This window comes from Prunus persica, chromosome G8 (assembly GCF_000346465.2).
Source record: "Prunus persica cultivar Lovell chromosome G8, Prunus_persica_NCBIv2, whole genome shotgun sequence".
Lineage (NCBI taxonomy): Eukaryota > Viridiplantae > Streptophyta > Magnoliopsida > Rosales > Rosaceae > Prunus > Prunus persica.
The window spans coordinates 20096204-20120586 of record NC_034016.1 but is presented as its reverse complement, the minus strand read 5'-3'; the positions used below and the strand labels follow the sequence as shown (position 1 = coordinate 20120586).

At 35.4% G+C, this 24383-nt stretch overlaps 3 protein-coding genes across 8 annotated transcripts; 1 reads left to right on the top strand and 2 right to left on the bottom strand.

Moving 5' to 3' along the window:
• LOC18767318 (protein CUP-SHAPED COTYLEDON 3) lies at nt 1082-5097 on the bottom strand. The gene is made up of 3 exons (XM_007201807.2): nt 4641-5097; nt 2212-2477; nt 1082-1762 (listed from the first exon to the last, which is right to left on the bottom strand). Exons 1-3 carry the CDS (start codon nt 4807-4809, stop codon nt 1343-1345), a joined length of 855 nt encoding a protein of 284 aa, XP_007201869.1. The 5' UTR covers nt 4810-5097; the 3' UTR covers nt 1082-1342.
• On the bottom strand, nt 15361-18629 carry LOC18768322 (serine/threonine-protein kinase 19). Of its 3 annotated transcripts, none has more exons than XR_002269487.1 (8): nt 18260-18629; nt 18034-18107; nt 17714-17794; nt 17267-17359; nt 17024-17146; nt 16743-16814; nt 16303-16407; nt 15361-15986 (listed from the first exon to the last, which is right to left on the bottom strand). XR_002269487.1 is itself a non-coding variant. In XM_007201254.2 (8 exons), the coding sequence occupies exons 1-8, from the start codon at nt 18357-18359 to the stop codon at nt 15795-15797; spliced, it is 813 nt and encodes a 270-aa protein (XP_007201316.1). In that variant the 5' UTR covers nt 18360-18578; the 3' UTR covers nt 15361-15794. The 3 variants fall into 3 exon arrangements, 2 of the variants coding, with proteins under 2 accessions (XP_007201316.1, XP_020409291.1); XM_007201254.2 differs by having other exon boundaries at nt 16303-16380; nt 18260-18578; XM_020553702.1 differs by lacking the exon at nt 16303-16407.
• LOC18768016 (probable methyltransferase PMT3) lies at nt 19383-24236 on the top strand. Of its 4 annotated transcripts, none has more exons than XM_020553701.1 (8): nt 19383-19568; nt 20673-21004; nt 21138-21302; nt 21418-21600; nt 21717-22311; nt 22924-23036; nt 23158-23378; nt 23658-24236. In XM_020553701.1, the coding sequence occupies exons 2-8, from the start codon at nt 20762-20764 to the stop codon at nt 23974-23976; spliced, it is 1839 nt and encodes a 612-aa protein (XP_020409290.1). In that variant the 5' UTR covers nt 19383-19568; nt 20673-20761; the 3' UTR covers nt 23977-24236. The 4 variants fall into 4 exon arrangements, with proteins under 4 accessions (XP_020409290.1, XP_007200303.1, XP_020409288.1 ...); XM_007200241.2 differs by having other exon boundaries at nt 20635-21004; XM_020553699.1 differs by lacking the exon at nt 19383-19568 and adding an exon at nt 19826-19844 and having other exon boundaries at nt 20635-21004.

The following is a 24383-nucleotide window of genomic DNA, read 5'->3' as shown; positions in this document are numbered from 1 at the left end:
GTGTAAGGGAGCGGACTCACTACTCTGATCAATTGGCCTAACTCACATATGCTAAAAAGCATAAATTTTGATACAAGAATTTTTGAAATTAACAAAATACATGACTTATTTCGTTGGTGCATGATGGTTTTTTGTGGGATCTATATGCATTTATGATGATGAATTACCCAAGCTCGATTAGACAACTAATCGTGGCAGGACCTCTTGATATAAATAATTTGAGTTCTTTTTTCAATTATAATCAATTTGAGTTTTTCAAGGAAAATTGTGTTGCTATGTAAAATATGGAGGTGACAACAAAAGAGGAAATGAAGTAGGGTCAATCGACCACCTCTGTCTCTGATGGGCTCCCATGCCCCCCTACTAATTAGTTCAATTTTGTTTGGGTTAGAAGCTGTGTTCTAGACTTGGTTTGAGTTCTAGCTGTTTCTTGATCCCACTCTATTTGAATTGCTCGCTTTTGTTTCTGTATTGCTCCTTATCGTTTGGGTTGTTCAATGACATCAGATTTCGACCCAAAAAAAAAAAAAGAAGAAGAAGTAGGAGCATCCAAAACTCAATAATACTAATATGCAAGAATGGTAGTTGAGTTGATAATTAAGGGGATAAAGAAGATGCTCTATCATTAATTATTTGTTGATCGTGTGTTGAATATATACATATGTTAGTTTGAACTCTCTTGTGGGATTCCCAAATTCATAATTATACTTTTGAAAGATAATTATATACGTTAATCTCCCTTTGTCATATCTCGGAGTTTGTCTCTTAGAATCTGTCATGAACAATATTCAGTATTAATTGCTATCAAAGCTAAGAAGAAGATGAAAATAGAAGATTTTTTGAATCAAATTTATTCCTACCAATTATCCTGTTTGTATATTTTTCGTATAGTGCTTTGAATTGTCAAAATCAACAGAAACAAAGATGGCTATTTTAAGTTTTCAAGCAATAATTATAAACAGACAAGAGAGCCATGGTCCATTTGTGCCAGACATTCAGAATAATACTCCTGCAAACAGCAAGTCCTGAACTGTCGACTGATGAAGATGGCACGCGTGAATAATATCACAGAACTTGTTACTTGGAGAAAAAGCACTAGCTAATATTAAAGAATTTATATTATTCATAATATTTATACAAATGCCAATACTGTATACAAGAGAGAAATATAAAAAAAAAAAAAAAAAAAAAAACCTAACCAGACTAGTTGCATGCACAAACTTCTAATTGCATTCCCAATCAAGCCAAATATATACCACATATATAAATATAAATATATGTTACAAATCAACAAATCGGGTATGTGTCTAATATGGACTGTAGAATATGTGTGTTTCTTCATTTAGAGCAAAACCATGCTGTTGTGATCCATCTCAAATCTCATTTCGTCCATATCTGGAGCCACCCCATTTTCGAAGCTAGTTTCTTCCAAGCTCATGTCCCATAAAAACCCATATTCGTCGTCGTTTTTAGCGCCTAATTCGGGAACGGAGTTGTTGCTGTATTTTTCCTGAGGAAACTGGAGGAGATTCAGCAAAGAGTTGCTTTGGTTGTGGCTGTGGCGGGGTGGTGGTGTGGAAAATGAGGGCATCTGGTTGTACCCACGAGGCATGGTTTGGTCTTGAGTTGGAGGAGATGAGTATTTTTCCATGCTCAAAGGAATAGTGCAGGATGTGGTCTCCAACATAAAATCATGGGGGCTGAGTTTGGTGTTCTCTTCTCCCTTGCCTTTGTGGAAAACTCTGCACAAAACCCAGTCTTCCTGTGAAAACAAAAGGCAAAATAAAGGTGAAAACATGGTTAAAATCGTGCTTTCGATATACCACATCAGTATGACACATACGTAATGTATTACATACATACGATAAAATGAGTTCTTGTATATCATGTGAATGTTACTATGAGTTATAGATACATAATACACCAACTCATACCTTCCTTCCAAATTTTGGACTATATCTAAATTTTCCATGCATGATATGCATGAAGCCCATACTTCCTTCCCTTCCAGTCGCAACTGGCAACATGGTGGAACAAAATGATGGGGGTAGCAGCACGTGCGTGTATTTGAACATCACGTGACCGAATATGAAACTTTATTATCTTATGTTATAAGAGTATTTGTGGCGTGTGCATGTGGAATAATTCAATAGTATTATAAGGAAATTAGATGTATAAAGAATATGAAGCTAGGAATGTTAACGAAATTACCTTAGGAGGCATGTGTGGGGTCTCCAGCCGAAACTCATGCATAATCCAACCAGTTTTTATTCCATTAGGAGCTCTGTTCCGATAGAACACCAAAGTCTTTCTCATCCCTACAATCTCCCCTGTTCCTGGCTCCATCACCATCCGATCTTTCCCTGTTGCCTTCCAGTACCCAGATGTCGTTGCCCGATTGGTTCGAAACCCCGTGGCATACTTGCGGTCACGGAAGCTGAAGAAGTACCACTCGTTGGCATTCAGCTTTGCCACCTCTTCAATAAAATTAATTTCGATATTAGGGTATATATTAGCATACTAAGCCAAGGCAATTATACATGCATGCATGTTGCTAATTAGTAATTAGGTATATAGCATTATCATTCTTGTCATTAATACCAACTTATGGCAAAAAAAAAGTTATGAGCAAGGTCCTATCCTATCAAATGAATAACGATCGGTTGCCTGTAAATTTGTCAAAAGCAAGTGAAGTGACATTTGCTATGTAATATATATATATTGCTTTCAATGAATCTTAGTTTTCACATAATAAATAAAATAAAACAATTCTTTTTTATTTTTTTATGGTCGGCTTTTCCTTCTTATGAATTACCAAATGTGTTGGCAAGTCAAGATCATCACTCGAGCTATGAGTTGTGTCTACGAAAAGTAGCCAAAGAAAATGGTAGGCACCACAACATCTAAGGAAACAGGATGCTCTAATTAAAGACAATTAGGGTTGAAAAGCAAAATTCATTCTGATTCTCTGAACTAGGAAATTTCCATGATTTTGCTAAACATTCCTACCTAGCTGGTAGCTAGTGTGTGTGTGAAGTGATATGCATGCCTTGAAAAAGAATGGTCATATTTTCACTACAAGGGAAAATTACGTGTAACAATTTACTTCATTTATCCCCAAAAAAAAAAAAAAAAGGAAAAAAATTAACCATTTACCCAATTTTGTATACTAATTAATTCTTCCTTATCCGAAACTTGCCCCATAATAATTAAGGTATGAACACAATTAAGGTATAATTTATTTAAAGATCCTGTCAGATCAGGGCAAGGCAACTATACATATATATTTATAATTAACGTACGGATGGTAGGTAGATGATTAATCCTAATTGAAATAACAAGGATAAGGATCCGGATAATTATAATTAGCTAGAAATTATGAACAGAGGATCGATCTCATCTACATCTAGCTAAGGTATAGTATGAACTGGGAAGTTGTGGTGCACATCTGGGCCGTTCATAACTCAAGCAAGGTCCCACTTCAAATGGACGGTTGCGATGTGTGTGTGGGAGACTAAAGACGAATTTTGCACATGACAGCTGGCAGCAAATGATCAAATCATAGCCACACGATTTGCATGAGAGAGAGAGAGAGAGAGAGAGAGAGAGAGAGAGAGAGAGAGAGAGAGAGAGAGAGAGAGAGAGAGAGAGAGGGGGCTGTTTTGAAATTAAGGATATAAGGAATACTTACGTATATGAACACTATCTCTCCTATATTTGCAATAAAAACTTGTATTGTGGTAACTAAACAACCTTCATAAGCATGCCTAGTGCTTGCTGTTTGTGGCAAACCCAAGAGATGAAATAAACGCAATTGCTTTTGGGTCCGTTGGATGACAAAGTACTAGAAATTCCTACGGTTGATATGAATATTCTTCCATTAGAAGTTACATCGACGATTGAACAAGAAAAACTCATAAATATCACGGTGTATATCTCCGATCTTACTCTCCTTATTACGATATATGTTTTAATTAATTAAATTGCAATTATCATGACTACCTACCCATTGTGTGTGTAAATGTAAATGCCTTAAGTGAGAATTATAAGTCTTAATATATACGTTGAGATTGAACATTATGTGTGAACTTTGGACTTCAAAGTGTGCTTGAATTCTCCTAATATTTCTTGCTAGTTCTATAACGAATTTAAAGGCAAATGATTGAAGAACTAAGTCGGTAAAAAGAATTGGGGAAAATAAAACAAAAATATAGCAAGAAATTGCCATTTTCTCTTCTCTCTCTCTCTCCCTCTGTGTTCTGCCTAGCTTGTCCTGAAAACTCAAACACCTTCTGTTTATACGTACATCCACCACGACAAAAGCACCAACAACATAAACAAATATTTGTCTTTCCGACCACCCCTCCCCCAAAAAAAAAAATATTTGTCTTTGGAGATGATTTGTTTCAGAGAATGATCTTTAAAACGGAGCAGTTTACTTTATTGAAAAGTAGTAAAAATCATGGCCATCTCGACCACCTTGATGATATGAAAAAGATGAGAGAGGTGGTGGGGGAGGAGCAAAAAGATTCAAGAAGAAGAAGAAGAAGAAGAAGAAGAAGAATAAAGAAGAAAGCGCGTGGAAATTAATTCAAAAAAGGTGATTATGGAAATTAATTAACCTTAACCTACATACGTACCAGGAAGCTGCCATGGCTCGCAGATATGCAAGTCAATTTCAACCAAAGTCCCCTTCAAAGCTTCCTCATTCGTGATCTTCTTGAACAGATAGTGGCAGACCAGCTCCTCGTCGCTGGGATAGAACCGAAACCCAGGAGGCAGTGTAGCTCCAATGTCTCTAAGCCCCATAATTACACTTAATCAAGTTGATTTTGTTTTAATTAAGGAAACTAATCTCAGAAAGCTAATAGAAAGATGGAGCTTGGAAACTAGTAGTTTTGGGAAGTTGGGAAGCAAATTTAGGTTATGTATATGTGGTGGGAGAGAGATGGAGTGTAGTAGCTGATTTAAAAAAGAGGGTTTTGATTTCTAGAGGGCCAAAGGAGGGTTGGGGATTATATTTATACGGGCAAAGGGATGATATATATATATAATGTCCTTTCCCTAGGCCATGATGGCCAGTTAAGAAATTCTTACAATATTAATATTCTTTCTAAGCAGCAGGTCATGCTTGTGTAACCAGTTAGTTATAGTAGGAAGTTTCAAGAAACACCAAAGTTACAAGAAATCTAGTTATGGTGGGGGTCATGCCTCAAGGCTATACTACACCAATGTATGGACAAGGAGCCAAATAATTTTATTGGAAACCCTCCAAAATACCCCTTTTTATTTACATTATAAAAATTGGCTACTTTCTTAATTTATCATGAAAATGAACATGGTTCTTATATGCAAATTTACGTTAAAACTATTTCTATCATATTTACTGATGTACCGTATTAATGAATTTAATCTTTTTTATTATGTATTATTTTATATATATATATATATATATATATATATGGTGATGCTATTGAATTTGAAGAGCGTTTAGTGGCTGCATGCCTTGTTAAGACTCCCATAAAGAAGCTTTTCTGCATTGTCTTATGCCAATGACGTTCGTGCATAACATGATTTGTTAAAAATGGTAATAATTATGAATAATTAATTGTTCCGGCCATGGCTTCAAGGAAAAAATAATATGAGTGAATTTTTTATAAAAATAATCTTTGAATGAATATATATAAAATAGACAGTTTAAATTAGTGAAATAGAATGTGGATTGAACCCTACAAGAATGTCTCTCGTCCCTCAACGTAAGTTTTATATATTATAAAATTAGCTAAAGCCCAATCAAATTACCAAAGGCACGTGAAGAATTTCATTAATTTGGGATCGAAAATGGACAGCTCAAGAGAGAAAAATAATAATTTAAATCACCAATTGCTGGAAGAAAATGAAAACCGGTACTAAATGAATGATGAACTTGGAAGAGTCCCATCTGTACAAATTTCGATCACATAAGAATATTTTGGATGGATGTGAATGTGATTGTGGGGCTCACGGGCTTTTGTCTTTGAAAACTGGGTCCCACTAATGATCTACGAACGACATCAGGCCCATCATACACACTGTATGCTTATCTAAATTAATTAATTTGATTTGTTATTTTTGTTTTTAGGTTTGTATTTTTGTAAAAGGCCAATAATAATGATGAAAAATGCGGACAAAAGTGCATTTGTCACAACATGTATCATTCTAATTATAATTGGTATGCTAATAATATTGTAGATGATGACTGGACTGGGGTCCAGCTCAGCATGGTTTTGCCAGCACAAACACATCCATAGAAGAAAAAAAAAAATAATGGAGCTCAAAATTTCAGTACGTGTGTGAGTGTGACTTCAAACCCTAGGATAAATATGTTAATAAAAGGACAATTATGCCCTTTAAATTCCCATTGTAGGATTACTTGTGAAATCGGGACCTCTTCGGATGATATGTCATATTCTACCTATATATGTGGCATGAAAAAAACAAGAGAACGATGCTGACAGTCACCAAAATGGTGGTTTAATTTATGATCCTGTCGGGGAAAACAGTGATTAATTAACCCGAATTCAATAAAGTTTAAAAATAACAATGGTGTGTACGTAGTTAGATTAGTTCGACTTTTAGTGTGCTTCCGAATAGTCCTGAGTTCAAGTTTTATGGTACTTATGTGTGTGAGTTTTCTCCCTTGTCTTTCTGACTTTGCACAAAAAAAGAAAAAGTTAAAACATAATCCGTGAAGATTTTCTTGTTTTAGTGTATTTATATTTAATTAGCCACCAAAGAAGGGTTATTAATGGAAAAACAACCACATATTATATATGAAAATTGAATCAATATTCTAAAACCAAAAAAAAAAGACAGTGATGGGTCAAGGTGGGTCCCTGACATTTCTTGCTCAAAACGTAGACCAAATTAATTAATCAAAATCCTAAAATTGAGTGCCAAAAAAGATCATAGGCTAGCTAGTGTTCAAAGTAGGCCAATTAGCTTGTAATAATGGACACCATAAACCTAAATTAACGGGAGTAACCGGGAGACATGTGAAATCACATACTAAAGGGACACGTCACGAGGAGGGTGACGTGTAAGATTATTATTTTCAAAATCATATGATGAATATCCATCCAAAAAAAAAAAAAAACCAAGGAAAGATAATGCAAATGATTGTGAATGCTAGAGTTAGGGTTTATTTCCAAGGAGGGAATTTTGTTAGGTGAGGATGATGTTGGAGAATGAGTGACGGCTTGATCTTCCTCCAATGCTTTCTTTCTTGGCCCCCTCCTCTCTCCTTTCATATATAGTGTCTTTTTACTCAAATTCACTTCCATAAGTTATGGGCTCTTTATGGGATAGATATGCATTTACGCATATTTTACAATATTGTTTTTTGTTCTTTATAAGAGGATGCATGAAAAGATAATAATGTTTGAATATACCACCTTTTGTTTACGATGTTGGTTTCTTATCAAAAAAGAAAGGGTCGCATATTAGTTGATGACATTATGTGACGTTGATGTATCAATATAATCAAGTAATGGTATAGAATTAGAGAAAAATATCAATATAATCAAGTTATTTAAATATTTTTCTCAACCTTTGCGTATAGAGTGGATTCTACGAGGGTTCAACAATACCAATTAGGGAAAAAATTTATGAAAATGAATAGAATTTTCATGGCATATTCCTTATGTAAAATAACAACAAAATAATTGATGTAAGAAATACACATCAACCATGGTATAATCAACTAACTAATGTGATTAAAATATATATATATATATATATATAAACCTTAATTGCTCGTAAATTCATAACTAAGTGGGGCCTAGCCCTAGTTTTAATGCAAGGCTTAGATCCAGTCTATATCTTCCAATCACATCCTTTCTGAATCAGTGTCAAATGTGTATTGAGTTGATGCATACATGGCAGTCTCTTGTTTTCTTTGACAACTTTTCTCCTTTGTGTGTGATGTATAATTGGATATATATTATTAATCAGTGATCGACATCATTTCATTGCCCTACAAATTCAATATTTGAATATTTCAAAATATATCATTTCAATGATTATCCTAAGAATTGCATAGTTTTCGTTGAAAATAACTTTTTACTATTTTAAGCATATTATTATACAATAACTCATTCGATTTAATGATATTGAGAGTATACAACATCGAACGATAAACAATCTTGTGCATTCCCGTTACGTATTACATAAGAGAATTTTAAATCTATAGTGAGGGAGAGAGATGCATCGCGTGGCTGCTTCCGTAGTTGTAGCAGAGAAGTCGTTGTCTATGGCCAGATCGCCAATCCAAAGTCGTGCCCAAACTAGAAAATTGGGTTCTTCGACAACTTTTACCTTTAATAAAATTGGCCAAACTTTTGTTCTTAGATTCCAGAACCACCTTTTAGAAAGATAAGTTTTCCTCCTAGCCTTCACTTTATTTATACACTTTAGAAAAATTTGCAGTCTAGGATGAGACCTGATTGTGCTACAGCTAAACTTTATCACGCAAAATTGTGCTTTTGGAAGAAAATCTCTGTACTGTGTATGCATCGATTTGCATCTCAAGAAAGTGACAACTCCAACGAGTCATTTTGAAACCAACGGCTGCAGTTATTTCGGTTGTAGTTTTGTAAATTATGAAAGGTTTTTATATAAATACTTGTGGGTAATTAAGAATCTCAGAAGGTTGGCTTCTCTAATTAATAATGAAAAGGCCCTAGGGTCATGCAGATTGTCCTCACGTACATGATTGGAATTGTGGATGTTACAATCATAATTTGAGTGGTGTAATTTCTATATACATATATGATCAAAAGTATACTATATAAATTATGAATAATTTCAAGATGGCTTTACCCTTTATATATATATCCAGAGCTTTCGTGTAGAATTGCATGTTAATCTGTATATATATCATTAAGTAACATGATTTAACAAAAGCTTCAGCTACAAGATTAATCCTAATTAGGCAGCGTGATGATAATTAACCTGATTTAGATTCCTCTTTGTCAAAAAATATACGGCCGAGTGCTTCTGTGCATAGATGCTCGTCTATTCCTCTTGATTTTGGTATAAAACTTTAGTTGTACCTTTTGCTTTCCTCCATAATAATATATTATCTCTCTTCTGTCAAAAAGAGAAAAATATACATGGCCATCATAGGGAATTGCATACAGTGTATTTGATTCTGTTCTGAAATAAAATGGGATTTTCAAAGGTTCATGTGATTAGAGTGTAACATGCACAATTATAAAACTTTATGTCTTTATCATACAAACTTTAGAAAATTTGTATTAAAAAAAATGTAACCAAATCAGAAAGATTCTGCTGATAGCTTGAAAACGCGGGAAATTGTTTTCTACAAGTATAAGCATCGTTGAACACGCATAGGTCGATGTGATTGGGAGTTAATCATATATATTCAAAGAAATTAATTGTAGATCGATGGAGCACAGTTAATTTATGACTATTGTAAATGTAAAGATTGATATATCATCCTCCATCCTCATGGTGTTTGTGTTGTTAGGTTAAAGTTTCGAGTTTATATTCGTATGATAAAAACTGTTCTCTTATCAAATATATATGCTAATTCGAATCTGAATTATACGTCGAAATATATTCAATACCGTCTCTTAAAACTTACTCATCATCTCAGGGTTTGCAACCAGAGCTAGCTAGTGATCAAGGAAGTGGGCTCTAGCCTAGTGCAAAGTTTGGAAAAAAAAGAAATTTAATGCTAATTTTTAGGCACTACAGTTCATTTTACAAAAATTAACCCAATTTATCCAAGCAAAAATTCAAACAGATATTCAGTTAGCTTCAAGTTTTCTCCTATGAGAAAATAAATGGAATTTTATTTAGATCTTTACCCATATAAGAAATAATAGCCCATTTCTATAAAAATTTATGGTTCCGTCCTTGCCAGTGATGGCTTCTGTTTCTATAGAATCCATGGTCGAGTTGGTTTTGATGGCTTCTTTTCCATGAAGCTTAAAGGTCGTGAGTTTCGCAATACTAAGCAGTGCGCCAACTACGTCGGTGAAGAAGATGACAACAACAACACGAAACAAATATTTGTTGGTGCTATTAACTTATTATTATTAGCAATTAATCTTTATTTATTTATTGTGGGCTAAACTTCGGAGACACTCGGACACAGAAAATAATTGTGCTTCTTTGGATGTGACTCAGCACGTATCTTATGGCAACAGGTGGCAGCAGAGACTTCTGATTTCTAGAGAGAGAGAGAGAGAGAGAGAGAGAGAAAGAAGGCAGAAAGCGTGTGAGAGGAGGGTTGAAATTGAAGTGTTAGATTCCAAATATGCATAATTCAAATCATATTCATCAAATATGCATGCCTGTTATTGATTAGCGCCGCCAAGGACGAGTGATCCCACACTCTGCCTGCGTATGTAGACATAGAGGCAATTGGAAGAGAAAAAAAGAGCCATGCACAATTATCACATGAGGCAATGTATACAAAATTATTTAGGGCAATGATTGACCGATACTCCATACGAATCTATAGTATTTGGTACATTATTAATACTTAGTGGTCGATATTTTATCCAAATATCAATTAAGTATCGACGATATAAATAGTATTGTGAATTCGTATTCAGTACGTACTCGTCATTCTTTTCTTAATTATTCACACATCGATCATCATCTCAATGATACACACATCACATAACCCAAACCACACAGCTTTTCATTTGAGTACGTGGATGCTGATTGCTCCATGCATTATTTCCTTGGAAATCCGGATTTTTTTGAAGCCCGGGCGGTCCCTCTCTTTAAACCCTAGACCATGATCTGCAAGGCATAGTGTGTGTGCTTGAGAGTAACTAGTGGTTGAAAGCTCTAGTTTAACTAAACCTTCTTTTCACTGTTTATAAAAAAATCAATCTTTGAAATTCATCGACATCTCAATCTTGAACTTGGCCTTACTAATTACTTATTGTTTGTTTCCCATTTTCCCCCTTTCACCTTCCAATAATAGAGAGAAAGCAAAAGCAGTTGCTGTCACCGTGATACTGATCCCTAGAGTCCGTGATCTTTAAGTTAAAGGCAGACATTAGACGTCTTACAGATCCCATAACATGTCAGCTCCAATACTATTTTGGAGCAAGCGAGTAAAAAACTTAGCACCTATATGAAATTAAGATGACCGTTTTAACTTGTTTACAAATTTTAGAGAGGGACAATATATTCCATCTTAATTATACTTTACCTGACACGTGCCCAGCAATTTCAGGTATCATTTAGCAAATCACAAGAAATTATAGAATAGTATTAAAATACGGACGCATGCTGTAACTTGTACACGTATTATATTGGGTGGACGACTGGGTTGATATTTCAATAAATATCCACTTATATTATAACATCTTGGCCGTACTACCATAAATATATATTAATTATCAATCATGTTCTCCATCAATATTCTGAGATTCTATATAAGTTTGGTGGGCTACACCCTCGTCGCCATCATTAGCAAATAATTAATGATTTGTATGCCTTCAAGTTCTAGAGCTGCACTGCATGCCAAACGAACTGTTCGATCGCATGATTAACCAAACAGACTCTCGCAGTTTTGATTGGGTTTTGGAGACGGCACGTTTGCTGGGGAGCCGCATATCATATATGCCTTCTCATGCCTTGCTAGAGCCATGGCCGTGGCTTTGATTAAATCCAATAATCAATAATTTGCTGAGAATGTTTCCAAAGCCAGTTTTTGTGGTGGGCACTTGGTGTGCGTATATGTATGGAAAGATAACTGAGGCAGAGTATAGTTGCATCGCTATCAAATCCAATCTAGTACGTGAAAGTAACAACATGAACTTCAATGTGTCCAGGTTAGCTATATGCGCTTTGGATTCCAAACTGATCGTCTTGTTGCAGATTGGATGGTATATTCGACTTCATGCCAACTGATGATGATGGTAATGGTAATGGTATAATAATAAATCTACTATTCATTATTGTCGTGTTAGGGATTTCTTTAGTTTCATATATTAAACGTTGAAAACGGAAACTTTCTATTTTAAGCCAGTTGTATATAACGTATACATACTAATGTAGCGTTACGAATTCACTCAAATTATTATAATGTGTCGGTAGAATTTAGGACTAGTATTAGCGATTCTACACGTTTTTATATCGGGTCATAAAAAAATCTCTCCAGCTATATATAAGTGCAATCAGCTTGGTCTTTTTTTTCAAATGAAATACCTAAAAAGCGAAAAAGAATGATCCAAGGGAATAAAAAGTAGGGAGATTCACTATTATACCCAATATTGGAGCCCAAATTATAAAAAATCATATATGAAATGGACTTTAGAAACACACTTAAAGCTCATTTACAACATAATAAAAAGGCTTTTAACTTCTTTTAAATTACAAAACTGCCATTGATTTCTTAAAACAAACTCAACCCTAAAATCTAATTGAAAAAACTCAAAACACTCAATAGGGTATCAAAGTAATTTAATAATCAAAATTAAATTCGATAGGGCCAGCTGTCATTTTTTGGGTTTGTTTATAGAAATTAAATTGTGTAGAGTTTATCTATATTATTAGTGCTAAAAATAAATATGTGACTAAATATCTCTTAAAGGTAATTATAATCTAACTTCCAGGTGTCTCTTTGCTAGCTAGCTACTCAATTATTGCCCATGCGATTTTTCATGGAAAAATATATAGAGAGTGTTGTGTCATATCAATGTTATATATATGTATTTTCTTGGGTTAATATTAGGTGATAATTTTCTATTTCGGACCAATCGAGACATAACAGACTTGATAATTTTTTCATGTGGCAGTCTATGGCTGGTTAAGAATAACAAAATAGTGCTATCCCGTTTCGATACAAGTTCCTTTGCTAAAATAGTGACAGCAGACCAAAATCCAGATGTCACATGCATGTTGCATTTTGCTTGGCTCAATATATACACTTAAAAGTACATACGTATAAACTCCAGCTGTATGTTTCATCTCTATTTTTAGCACAGTCCCTTCACATCAGTTTGCCTCTGTAATTTTTGGCAACACCAATTTTCAATTTTCAGTTTAGTGGTATAATTAAAGGTTTTTTTAAAAAAAAATTAAAAAAAATTGGTGAGGGAAATTAGCTACATAATTAATTCAATTGAAGGCAGAGAGCATCAAAGGATAGAAAAAAATAATAATAATAAAAAAATGAGAGGACCAAGATTAAAGTGAAATCTAGCCCTACATGTCAAGACAATGTTGTAGAGAAGACAATGTTGAAAACGTGTTTGGGTTTCCATCATGATCAAGGAAATGATGAACGTAATTAACAAAAATAATCAAAGGTAATTAAGCATTCTAAAACAAAGCTTAAACAATGTTGGTTATCTGCATAAGGGATTAACTAAGTAAATTATTAGTAATACTTAACTTTCACGAAAAGGTTTATAACTAATCTCTACATATAACCGAGTCAAAAAGTGTCTGCCTACCAATTAATTCAAATCAAGATTTTAACTACGTAAGTACATATATTCTCTTCCCATTGGGTTTTGGTCAAATTCGTGTTGACCAACACAACCATTAAACTTTTTTTTTTTTCGGAACTGTGTATATAATCACTTTTGGACTTATTTCTAAATCTACCAAAATATCTCAATCAAACTAGGTTTCCAAACCTACCTTGATACAGACTACTACAGTACATACATATAATGCATGCACTAGAATCTCCAAAACAATCAATAATTTCTACCCAAAAAAAAAAAAAAAAATTCTCGGCAAAGACATTTAAATATCTATTATAAGATAAAATATCGGATTAATAAAACAGACGTTACTAGTTTAATTGTGTGACTAGTTTTGCAGTTGAATAAACTAATTAGCAGATTAATCGTGGGTGCTTATATAAACTATAGACACGCCGCCAAGAGGAAGCTTGCCAGATTAATCATTCCCCAACTCCAAATTGAAGACCCTGAAGTTGTTAACTGGGAAGGTTCTGAAATGATTTATTAATTGATGTCAAGGTTTTTTTAAGCTAAAATAAGTTGTTCGATCCTTTAAAATGGTATATTCCCTTGGCTATACCTGTTTATTCAAATAATTCATTCCGCTACGTGTCATTCTATGAGTTTTCTTGTCCGCTTTAGTGGTAAAGCGCTTATCTTTCGTAACCACAGTTAAGAGTTTCGAGTCTCTCTCTCTCATGTCGACAAGGAGAAAAAGTAAATGATTTTTGGACCTGTGGTCCAAAGCAATTCAACTTGGACGTTAGTTTCATAACAGAAGGGAACAAATAAGATGACAAGAAGACAATGATAGAGTGGTGTCCAAGATTACCACCAAATCTCTCCAAAAGAACTTCCCCATGTCATCAGTTCTGGCAGATTAGGTCCAAATTAATGGCCCAAAATCCAAACATAAATTGTTACAAACCGAGTATTGACAAAGACAGAAATGCCTAGAAAACCAAAAATCTGCTCGTGACTGCAATTTACTTAATTATTTAAACATTGCACCCCTCCACAAATAATCTCAATTTGACAGTTCTTACCCAATTTGTTTTCTCAGTGCTAAAAGCAAATACATGAACAGAAGAATCTAAACAATTTTATTCTTTTGGGAGTTCAGAGTAGGAGAGGCTAAACTTGACCCAAGCAAGCAAATTAATCCTCTCCACACAATCGTCCATGGAAAATTATGCTTACCACTTATAGTTCTTGTGTGGTTCATGAAGATTGTTCCTACTTTAGAAGTTATTCCACAATTTTATTAGCATCCAACGTAGTACGTCCCGTGTATCTAATTTTTTTTTGCTTCAACTAGCATGGGGATTTTCAGTGGAATTCATTGGAACGGGCACGGTATAGCGAGTTAACACGTGTATTTCAAGTGTTGAGCACAATTAACGACCAAGATTAGGGAATTGACCCTATCCACACATCAAGAATAGCAACAAATGTTAACATACAAGAAAGGATTAGTTAATTGTAGCTTGTTCATTTTATGTCAAAATCAGGACACAAACATTTTGCTTTAACCAACAAAAGCACGAAAATGTTCTCCAAGTTAGCAAGAACCAACTAAAATGCTAACTTGGTTTTTTCTGTTTCCATGAATCATTTGTCTGACCACCAAACATATGTCGTTAATAAGTACAAAAGACACCTAACTGTTCCAAATTAGCAATCATTTGACAAAGCCTGTTTACTAAAACAAATCTTCTGACCCACCCAGTCCTATCCCAAAAGAAAAATCAGGTAGAAACCAATTAGAAGAGGTTATGGCTTGGTGAAGATTTGGCTCCAAAGCTTTGATATAACAGAATTATTAGTATTATGGAATAAAACCAGGCTGAAGATGTGTAGAAAAAGGAGCACCTAATGCTAATGTAATGTATTGTAATGCATTATCCTACTGAGTTTACATGAGTCCAATGGTGATGATGTACAACGTATTAAAAATAAATAAGTGGATAATCCAATCAGAAGAATTGAATTCATATGGATGCCAAACAGTAGATAAAAATGAATTATACAAGACCTAGCTGAGAAGATACGTTATGTTTTATCCATTCTGCTTAGGCTTTGGGTTGGGCCGGTTTGCTGATATGATATCTTTGCTTGTCCACTTTGGATAGTCAGCAAAAGTTCTGGTCATGTATCTAGGAGAATTTATATGTAGCGTAATAAGCCAATGATGACCTCAAAGCATAAGTCAGTGTACCTATTTTGACAGCCAAGAGAAGAAATGCAATCTTTCCATCAATCGATGGGGAGCAAATACTCTTCTCGGTTTCAATCTTTTGAGACTCGAACAACTAAGCCTGTTGGTGTCTTGGCAGTTTTGAGATGACCTGAGCCTATCAGATCACGAAGATGAAATCTCATATCAAGTGGGGAATATCGAAGAAGCTTCTTCTCTAGAGGTGCTAGCATCATTTCTTTGTATCTCCTGCGGTTTAGAAGAGAAAGAACTTCCTTTCTTCCCTGAACAAAGAGGAAACAATTATTCTAAATTTAGACAATTTAATTGTTCAAGACTTACAAATATATATATACACACACATATAATTGCAGGATTTCAAAATCACAAAGCTAACATCCCACACTCATGTTGTGTTGAACGCCAAAAGCTACGTCTCTAATCTAGGAGCCTAAGAGTTTACAAAGTTGACCCCGTATCAAAGGTGAAAACTTCCAGTCTGATGAAAGCCTATTTACATAAGGTATAGAATGAAAAAGGTGCATAAGGAATTCCATGTGTATTTGGTTTAAAAATATATAGTGACAAACTGATCATTACCTGAGAGAGGCCTTTAAGTACTGAACCGATATTTGGAATTGCGAACCAATAAATGTTTGAGTCAATAAGTTGCCGAGTCTAGAAGTAGATGCCATAGTTAGAAAGCTGGACACCATAAAAAAATTTCAAAAGAAACCCAACAAACAGAAATAAGGGGAAACAGTCCCTATTAAGAAAAAGAGTTTGTGAAAGGAATCTTAAGGGGAAAATATATAAATCAAATACTGTTTAGTTTAAGCTATTTTACTAGTTTAACTGTAATAAAGTATGTTATTTCATTCTCTAAGAACAGATAAAAGAGAAGAATCTTCTAAACCAATTCAGTACTGGAGTTAGTTTCCAACACCGCAGACAAAACAACATAGGCACCAAATGCACCATAATGAATCATGAAATTCAAACAGCAGCAACATAATAGATTAAGGAGTAACTTCACTTACAAGGAGGCCAGAATTGATTAAAAGGGAGATGTGTTCATCCTTCACCTTTCCTCCAAGAGCTAATAGTGTACACTGTGGCAAAACATTTTTCAGTCAGACTGCAATTGCATAGTATCTACAGAGTGACTTGTTCAAGCATTATTCCATTAAAACATTAAACTGCCTTAAACCCTTCATCTCCAAGTAGATATATACAGCACTTTATGATGGGTAGAAAATGTAATAAAGAGAGTAGAAAAATAAATAAACATTCCAAGTAGACTGATATTCCAATCACTCACAAGTTCTTGATGTTCAATACTAGGTTCGAGCTTGTTATCAAGGACGTGTGATTTAAACCACTTAAAAACTTCAAGAATATCACTGTCCTTCTTTTCTTCCAATCTTTTCACAACTCGTTCCATCTACACGCATGTATACAGAGCAAAAGAAGTTCATCAATGCACTGTATTACAAGGTTTTGATAAGGATCAAAATTAGATGAAACACACACCAAAACCATCGAGAAAACCATGTAAGCAAACCTGGCATAGATAGTCATCAAAAAACATTATTGCATGATCATCTTGCCCAGTATTTAACTTGAAAATGCGCAGGACTTTCTCCCTTCTTAGATTCTGCACAGAGAAAAAAAAAGTAGCCTAGGTCAATCACATGAGATTCCTGAAGACAAGAGGTGCCATCTAGCTTAGCTGGTAAAGCGACATTGTCCCAAGCACCTGGAATCAAATCCCACAGTGGCTCCAAAGAAACAAAGGTCTCTAATTTGAACTTGGGAATCATGTAATTTCTTGAGTATACAAAATTTGCACAAGTCCCAGAATAAGTTCTGTATCTTATGATCAGTAACTGAGATGATTGATTCAAATCTTAAGCAAAAGTGATTCACAACACCATTATTACTCTCGTATAAAGCCGATAAAAAATGCACTCAAACAAATTTCTGTTATGTTCTTTCAAGTTTCACATACCTCTAGATCCCTATCCACTTGGGTTCTATCCTCTACACTGCTATACAACTGTGACCGCAAAATGAAAGGCTGAACTGATACCTGAAAAGAAGGCATCAGTCAAATAACCATATTCAGAAAAACAAAAAATAAAAGGACCACAACTAATACAACTGATTAACCACTACTTTGAGCAGTATGAAATACTTGGTAAACCACAAAAAGATAGACATACAATGCACAACTATTCAATGAGTTGAGCTGCTTGTGATTCAGCTTTACAGCAAAGTAGAAAGATAGCCAAAACAATCACACCAAAATTAAAACTTTAAAATCCTAACCTTGTCACTCTGTGGAAACTGAGCTCTCATTATGCGAAGCGCCACCAATGTGTCACTAAATGTAAGATTTTCCTCTGTATTTGCCAAAAGATATTAACTTTCTGATTACTATTTTTACTAACCAAATATAAAGAAGTTATTTTCATAATCTTCAATCACTGAAAACTGATCAATTGAAGTGTAAAACATAGTAAATTTCTTTATAGTGGAAATAGTGAGAATATACCTAGCGATAAAATCTGATCGAAATCGCTGGCTTCGGCTTCGGTATCTGTCTCTCGCGCGCGCTTTTTACCTTTCAAAGATTCTGAAATATTCTTGGCCATGGTTAATGAGTGGGAGATGAGATTCGATTTGGGATTTTAGGGAGAATAATAAAAACCCTAAAATGAATTGTCTGATTCTGGTTGGGGGTTGCGTAAAGTTTGAAGCTTTGCAGATGTCGGTTGAAGGAGCTCGTGAAGTTTGGTTTTTGACCGTTTTCACCGCGCGACAAATAACTGTTTAATTGACCAAAAACGACATCCCGTTTGAATGGGAAAGGCTTTATTGAAAATGATTTTATAAAAGATGATCCATAATTGAACCAAAAATCCACATAAAGTGGTTTCGTTTATATTCGTTTTTGGTCCTCTAGGGGCACTGCATGCCATTTGCATTTATAGCCAGAATGTCATGAACTTCAACTGTGAGATGTCAAAAAATAGCGAAAACAATCATATATAAACTCAAAACTAAACAGTTGAGATCGACAGTTTAAAACACTAGACGATTATGTAAGAAAATATTACAAAAATTCCCAATTCAATGTCATGCATTGACAAAAAAACATCAAACTACTCAATTGTCAAGTGGTGGTATTAAGATAAAGTGAAGAAGTGCCAAAAACCTAATTTCATAATCTTGTCATATATGATATGATTATGAAATAAGAAGGGTTTGGTGAAGGCTTGCCCACTGAATTTTTGTTGGTATATTAAAATTACCTTACCTACTTTAATTCTTTTTGGTAAATTGCCAACCCACTTCATGGTAATGGAATATCAACCTCTCTATTAAGATTGTGGGCTCTTCCTGCCATCTTCATTCTTGGCCAGAGCTGCCACTTGCAACTTGCCATCAATGATTTATTCCAAAAAAAAAAAGTAAAAAAGGCAAAGCCTTTCATTTTCATGCGCCAAAATTTCCCATGTGAGGTGTGGAAAGCGCGTATGCAATTCCACTCTCACTCATCGCCTCCAAACGACAACCTGTATCTGTCGTGTTCTACACACCGTCAACGTGTAACCCGCGTTCTCGCTTCTCTGATTCTCTCTCTCTCTCTCTCTCTCTCTCTCTCTCTCTTTGTGATAGTGTCTTTAGATCTCACTCTTTTTTTATTACTCGAATAGATCTCACTCCCAGTCAATTTCTCAATCCCATATTGTTATTAATATTCTTTATATCCGTATTTATGCTGCTCACTCATAAGCAGTAAGGACCCATCTCTCAATCTCAGATTCTCTCTCTCTCTGCGAGCCCAATCTTTGAAGCAGGTACGTCCTTTGTACAATCCTCATTGAACATTGAGGCCCATGTACGCTTCAGATCCATTAACAGTGTGCAATCTCACTTACTTGCTCTGTTTCTGCAATGCCCATATTGAAAATTTTGAGTCTTTGTTTTGTCCAATTTTATTTATCTTCAACTTTCGTTCTGTTTGTGTTTCTTGAATAAAGATCTGATTTTGGTGTGCCCAAAACTCCATCTTTCCTTATATGTGTAAGAATTCTCATGTCGGCATAAGATTCAAATCGACCATTTTCAGCTGTGTGAGTTAATATTGCCGACCCTTTTTGTGATTTCACGAGCTGGGTCTTATCAATCTCTGTCAGTTCTTGTTTGTTGAAGTTCAAGGTGTCACATTTATAGCTGGCAACTGTCAACTGTCGGTGTGCTTTAGCCTATGATGATGTTTACATTTTTATTTTCCCGCTTTTACCCTCCTTCTTCTCCACTCTTATCCTTTGTTTGGTGCCATTGGGTTATATACCATTTATATTTCAGACATTTATTCTATGTATGTAAATCAGGTACCGGTACTTTTTCCAGATTTGTTCCTCTTTGAATGAACTGGGTCGGATTTGAATTCATTTCTAGTGTGCTGTGATTGAGTTTTAGTTGTTATTGTACTTGTTTCACTTGGTTTTTGGCTGGTGCCGGATTGTGAGTATCAACCACTACCTTTTAATTGTTATTTTCTGGTTTTCTTTTTTATTAATGAAATAAAGAATATCTTAGATCACCAGTTAATACCTTTTTCCTTTTCCTATAATATGATAGATTGTTTGTTGCAAATCTTGCGGTTTTACTAAATTGAGTTATGGGGTTGTCTTCCTTCCTATTAGGAAAATAAAGTAAAGCCAAATAGAACTTCTGTGGGGTTTACTTGAAGTGATGAATCGAATGGTCTTAATCTTATTTGTTAATGTTTAGAGGTTTGAATTATTGCTGCATCGTGGATAATTTTCTTTCTGTTCCGGCATTGCATCTGTAATCTAAGGGGTACCTAGTTCATTAAGTTGGAACTAACAAGTTGAAGCTTTCTTTTTGTGATTGAAGCTGCATCTAAAGTACGTTGGCTGATCATCCCCCTGCAGTGAAACTGGACCTGGCATCTTGTAGCTTGATATTGAACTCTGCATGTTGAAGTCAAAGTAGAGGGCTAATTGTCTTATTGGTTACAACAATGTCGCGGGGAAGAGCTGATGGGAGCCCAAAGAAGCGTTTGATCACCTCAGTTCTAGTTTTGGTGGCCATTTGTAGTCTCCTGTATTTGTATTCTAAAAGAAATGGTTCCTCTGCGCTGGAGTATGGCAGTAAAATAAGAAAATTCGGCTCTACTTACTTGGGCGTGGATGAGGATGTTGAGGAGTCGCCTTCCAGACTTGGTGAAGATGAAGAGGATGGTATTATATTGAAGAGCATACCGGTCAGTTGTCCCGGCTCACTTTTCCTCTGTCATTTCACTTTATACTAACGAATAATTTGTCTGAGTTCTCTTATATATGTATGTACATATTAAACTAATCCAAGTCTTAATCTGACTGTTTTTGATGTTGCAGGTTTGTGATGATAGACATTCAGAACTCATTCCTTGCTTAGACAGAAACCTTATTTACGAAACAAGATTGAAGTTGGATCTGTCTGTGATGGAGCATTACGAGAGACACTGCCCACTGCCTGAAAGGCGATATAATTGTTTGATTCCACCTCCACCTGGATATAAGGTGAGGTCCTGCTTAAGTCTTTATATTTGAATGGAATTTTGAGTGAGGAAACTTTGTACCATAACTTTGACTTGAATTATAGTCTGAATTTGTTCATCTGTTTTTATGGAAATAGATCCCAATCAAGTGGCCTAAAAGCAGAGACGAGGTGTGGAAAGCAAATATACCTCACACGCATCTTGCAACTGAGAAGTCTGACCAAAAGTGGATGGTTGTCAAAGGTGAAAAGATTGGATTTCCTGGAGGAGGTACTCACTTCCATTATGGAGCTGACAAGTACATCGCATCAATGGCTAATGTAAGTCAGTGGCCCTTCATATTGGGGGAAAAAGTGACTAGTCATTAGAGATCGTGTAGGTTTGTTATTTTTTCCTTCATGATAAAAAAATGATTACTTTTGGTTTGGATTGGCAGATGCTCAACTTTTCTAAGAACATTTTAAATAATGGAGGAAAGGTCAGGACAGTCCTTGATGTTGGCTGTGGTGTTGCTAGTTTCGGGGGATACCTGCTTTCTTCTGATATTATTGCAATGTCCTTGGCACCTAATGATGTTCATCAAAATCAAATCCAGTTTGCATTAGAGAGAGGGATTCCCGCATACCTTGGTGTTTTAGGGACCAAGAGACTCCCTTATCCTAGTAGATCTTTCGAACTGGCACATTGTTCTCGCTGTAGGATTGATTGGCTTCAAAGGGATGGGATACTTCTCCTTGAGTTGGATAGGGTACTGAGACCAGGAGGTTATTTTGCCTACTCGTCTCCTGAAGCCTATGCACAAGATGAAGAGGACCTGAGAATATGGAAAGCGATGAGTGAGCTTGTAGAACGGATGTGTTGGAAAATAGCTGCTAAAAGGAACCAAACTGTTATTTGGGTCAAGCCATTGACTAATGACTGTTACATGGAAAGAGCGCCTGGTACTCAACCACCCCTCTGCAGATCAGATGATGATCCAGATGCTGTCTGGAATGTGAAAATGGAGGCTTGTATCACACCATACTCTGACCGTGAGTACTATTTCTTCCATTTTCTAAATTATTGCCATAATCTCTGTGCTTTGTTAGTGGTTTTGGGGAATCTCAAAGCAACATGCCAGAACTTTCTTCAAGTCAATCACATGTTAGTTAATTGAATTTGAGAACTACTAATTTAGAAAACAAACTCACCTGGAACTGTAGATTGATAATATTTGCAGTATCTTGTGATTTAATATCGATTTTCTTTTCTTTCTTTTTTTTCAGTATAAAGTTGCACCTTGTGAACTGAACTGAAATAGTCGGTTTTTATATCATGTATTTTCTTTCAAAATTTGTATCATTTTAGCCAGTCTTCAACTTGAAAGCACCATAACCCAACTCCCCTCAACCCAACACTCATCTCTCATAAGATTTCGGACTGTTATAATGTCAAATAAAAGTGTTTTACTAAAGACATTATCATGTTTCATGCACCAAGAGCTTTTCTGTGTATGGCTATTTTGGCAAGAGAAAGATATCTTTAATATTCAAGCACTACCGGCTTTTACTTTAATATGCGTCCTCTTGTTGTGTTGCATTATCATCTGTGGTAATAACATCAGTTAATTATTGAAATATATTTTGCTGGTGTTTTCTTTTCAGAAAGCCATAGAGCAAGGGGAAGTGGTTTGGCTCCTTGGCCTGCTCGATTGACTTCACCGCCTCCCCGTCTTGGTGATTTCGGCTATTCTAATGATATATTTGAAAAGGACATGGTAATCTTCACATTCTTTTTTTCTGTGCATAACTCATGTCTGCTCTGCCTGGGTAACATCTGAGCTTGCAAAAATACAGACATACAAATACTTGGTATATGACAGGATTGATGTGATGCAGGAAGTTTGGCAGCAAAGAGTTGACAGTTACTGGAATCTTTTGAGCCCAAAGATCAATTCTGACACATTGAGGAATGTGATGGACATGAAGGCAAACTTGGGTTCATTTGCAGCTGCTTTGAAGAACAAAGATGTTTGGGTTATGAATGTGGTGCCAGAAGACGTACCCAACACACTTAAAATAATATACGACAGAGGGCTGATAGGCACAGTACACAGTTGGTACGTTTAACAATTTTGATAAGTTAATGAAAAGTTTGATCAGAAACATATTTGATTTTTAAACCATTGGTGGTCGTTGGTGTTTCGAAGGCATTGCAGAAATTCCGACCTATATAGTTATGCTGCCATTGCTGCCACATACAGTTTTTTTTCTTTACCTTAAAATGTTTTTTGAGATGTTCTCAGGCTTACATATAGACATGAGATCAACTTTCTTTGACATTGTAGCATTGCATCAAAAATGTTGATATATCTTCATTGGTTGCAAACTTGTGTCAGGTGTGAAGCTTTTTCAACCTACCCACGAACCTATGATCTGCTTCATGCATGGACTGTCTTCTCTGACATTGAAAGGAAAGGATGCAGTGGTGTAGATTTGTTGATTGAGATGGATCGGATCCTCCGGCCCAAAGGTTTCGTCATTTTCCGTGACAAGCGGAAGGTGGTGGAGTTCATAAACAAATATATGAAGGCATTACACTGGGAGGCAGTGGCCACTGCTGATGCTGAGGGAGGCTCTGAGCAAGATGATGACGTAGTGTTTATCGTCCAGAAAAAGATTTGGCGTACAAGCGAGAGCTTTAGGAATGTAGAATAGCCTGAGCACAATATGATCCCGGCATTTCACTGGCCCTTCGGTGGTGCTGGTTTTATTTATAATTTTGTTGCATTTGCTCATTTTCGATCTGTTTTTATTTTTTTACAATTTTCTTTGTTCCCTAATTGGCACACAGAAAGGTCACCGATATGTTTTTCATTCTATTTTATAATTCATTGGGAAATTGTAAGATACACTTTCTGCCATTAATTGGAGAAATGTAGAGGCCAATAATAATGCTATCAACAGGTTTTGGTGAATCCAAATTCTCAGAATTTGGTCAACTTACGCCATTGGATCGACATGTTGATTAACTTGAACGTAATTAGAGAACTAAAACAAATATTTCATCAAGCCGGATCTCAAGTCTGGCAGAATAAATCATACCCGTTAAGATTTAGCCAATT

What these genes read in the sequence shown, in the direction of transcription:
- LOC18768016 (XM_020553701.1), top strand. Translation starts at nt 20,762, where the DNA reads ATGTCGCGGGGAAGAGCTGATGGGAGCCCAAAGAAGCGTTTGATCACC. An exon ending in TATCACACCATACTCTGACC is followed by an intron (nt 22,312 to 22,923) that starts GTGAGTACTATT and finishes TTTTCTTTTCAG; the next exon opens with AAAGCCATAGAGCAAGGGGA. An exon ending in ATAGGCACAGTACACAGTTG is followed by an intron (nt 23,379 to 23,657) that starts GTACGTTTAACA and finishes AACTTGTGTCAG; the next exon opens with GTGTGAAGCTTTTTCAACCT.
- LOC18767318 (XM_007201807.2), bottom strand. Translation starts at nt 4,809, where the DNA reads ATGGGGCTTAGAGACATTGGAGCTACACTGCCTCCTGGGTTTCGGTTC. An exon ending in CGAGCCATGGCAGCTTCCTG is followed by an intron (nt 2,478 to 4,640) that starts GTACGTATGTAG and finishes ATTTTATTGAAG; the next exon opens with AGGTGGCAAAGCTGAATGCC. An exon ending in CCCCACACATGCCTCCTAAG is followed by an intron (nt 1,763 to 2,211) that starts GTAATTTCGTTA and finishes TTGTTTTCACAG; the next exon opens with GAAGACTGGGTTTTGTGCAG.
- LOC18768322 (XM_007201254.2), bottom strand. Translation starts at nt 18,359, where the DNA reads ATGGCCAAGAATATTTCAGAATCTTTGAAAGGTAAAAAGCGCGCGCGA. An exon ending in CGATCAGATTTTATCGCTAG is followed by an intron (nt 18,108 to 18,259) that starts GTATATTCTCAC and finishes TGGCAAATACAG; the next exon opens with AGGAAAATCTTACATTTAGT. An exon ending in TACTTAAAGGCCTCTCTCAG is followed by an intron (nt 15,987 to 16,302) that starts GTAATGATCAGT and finishes CTCTTTGTTCAG; the next exon opens with GGAAGAAAGGAAGTTCTTTC.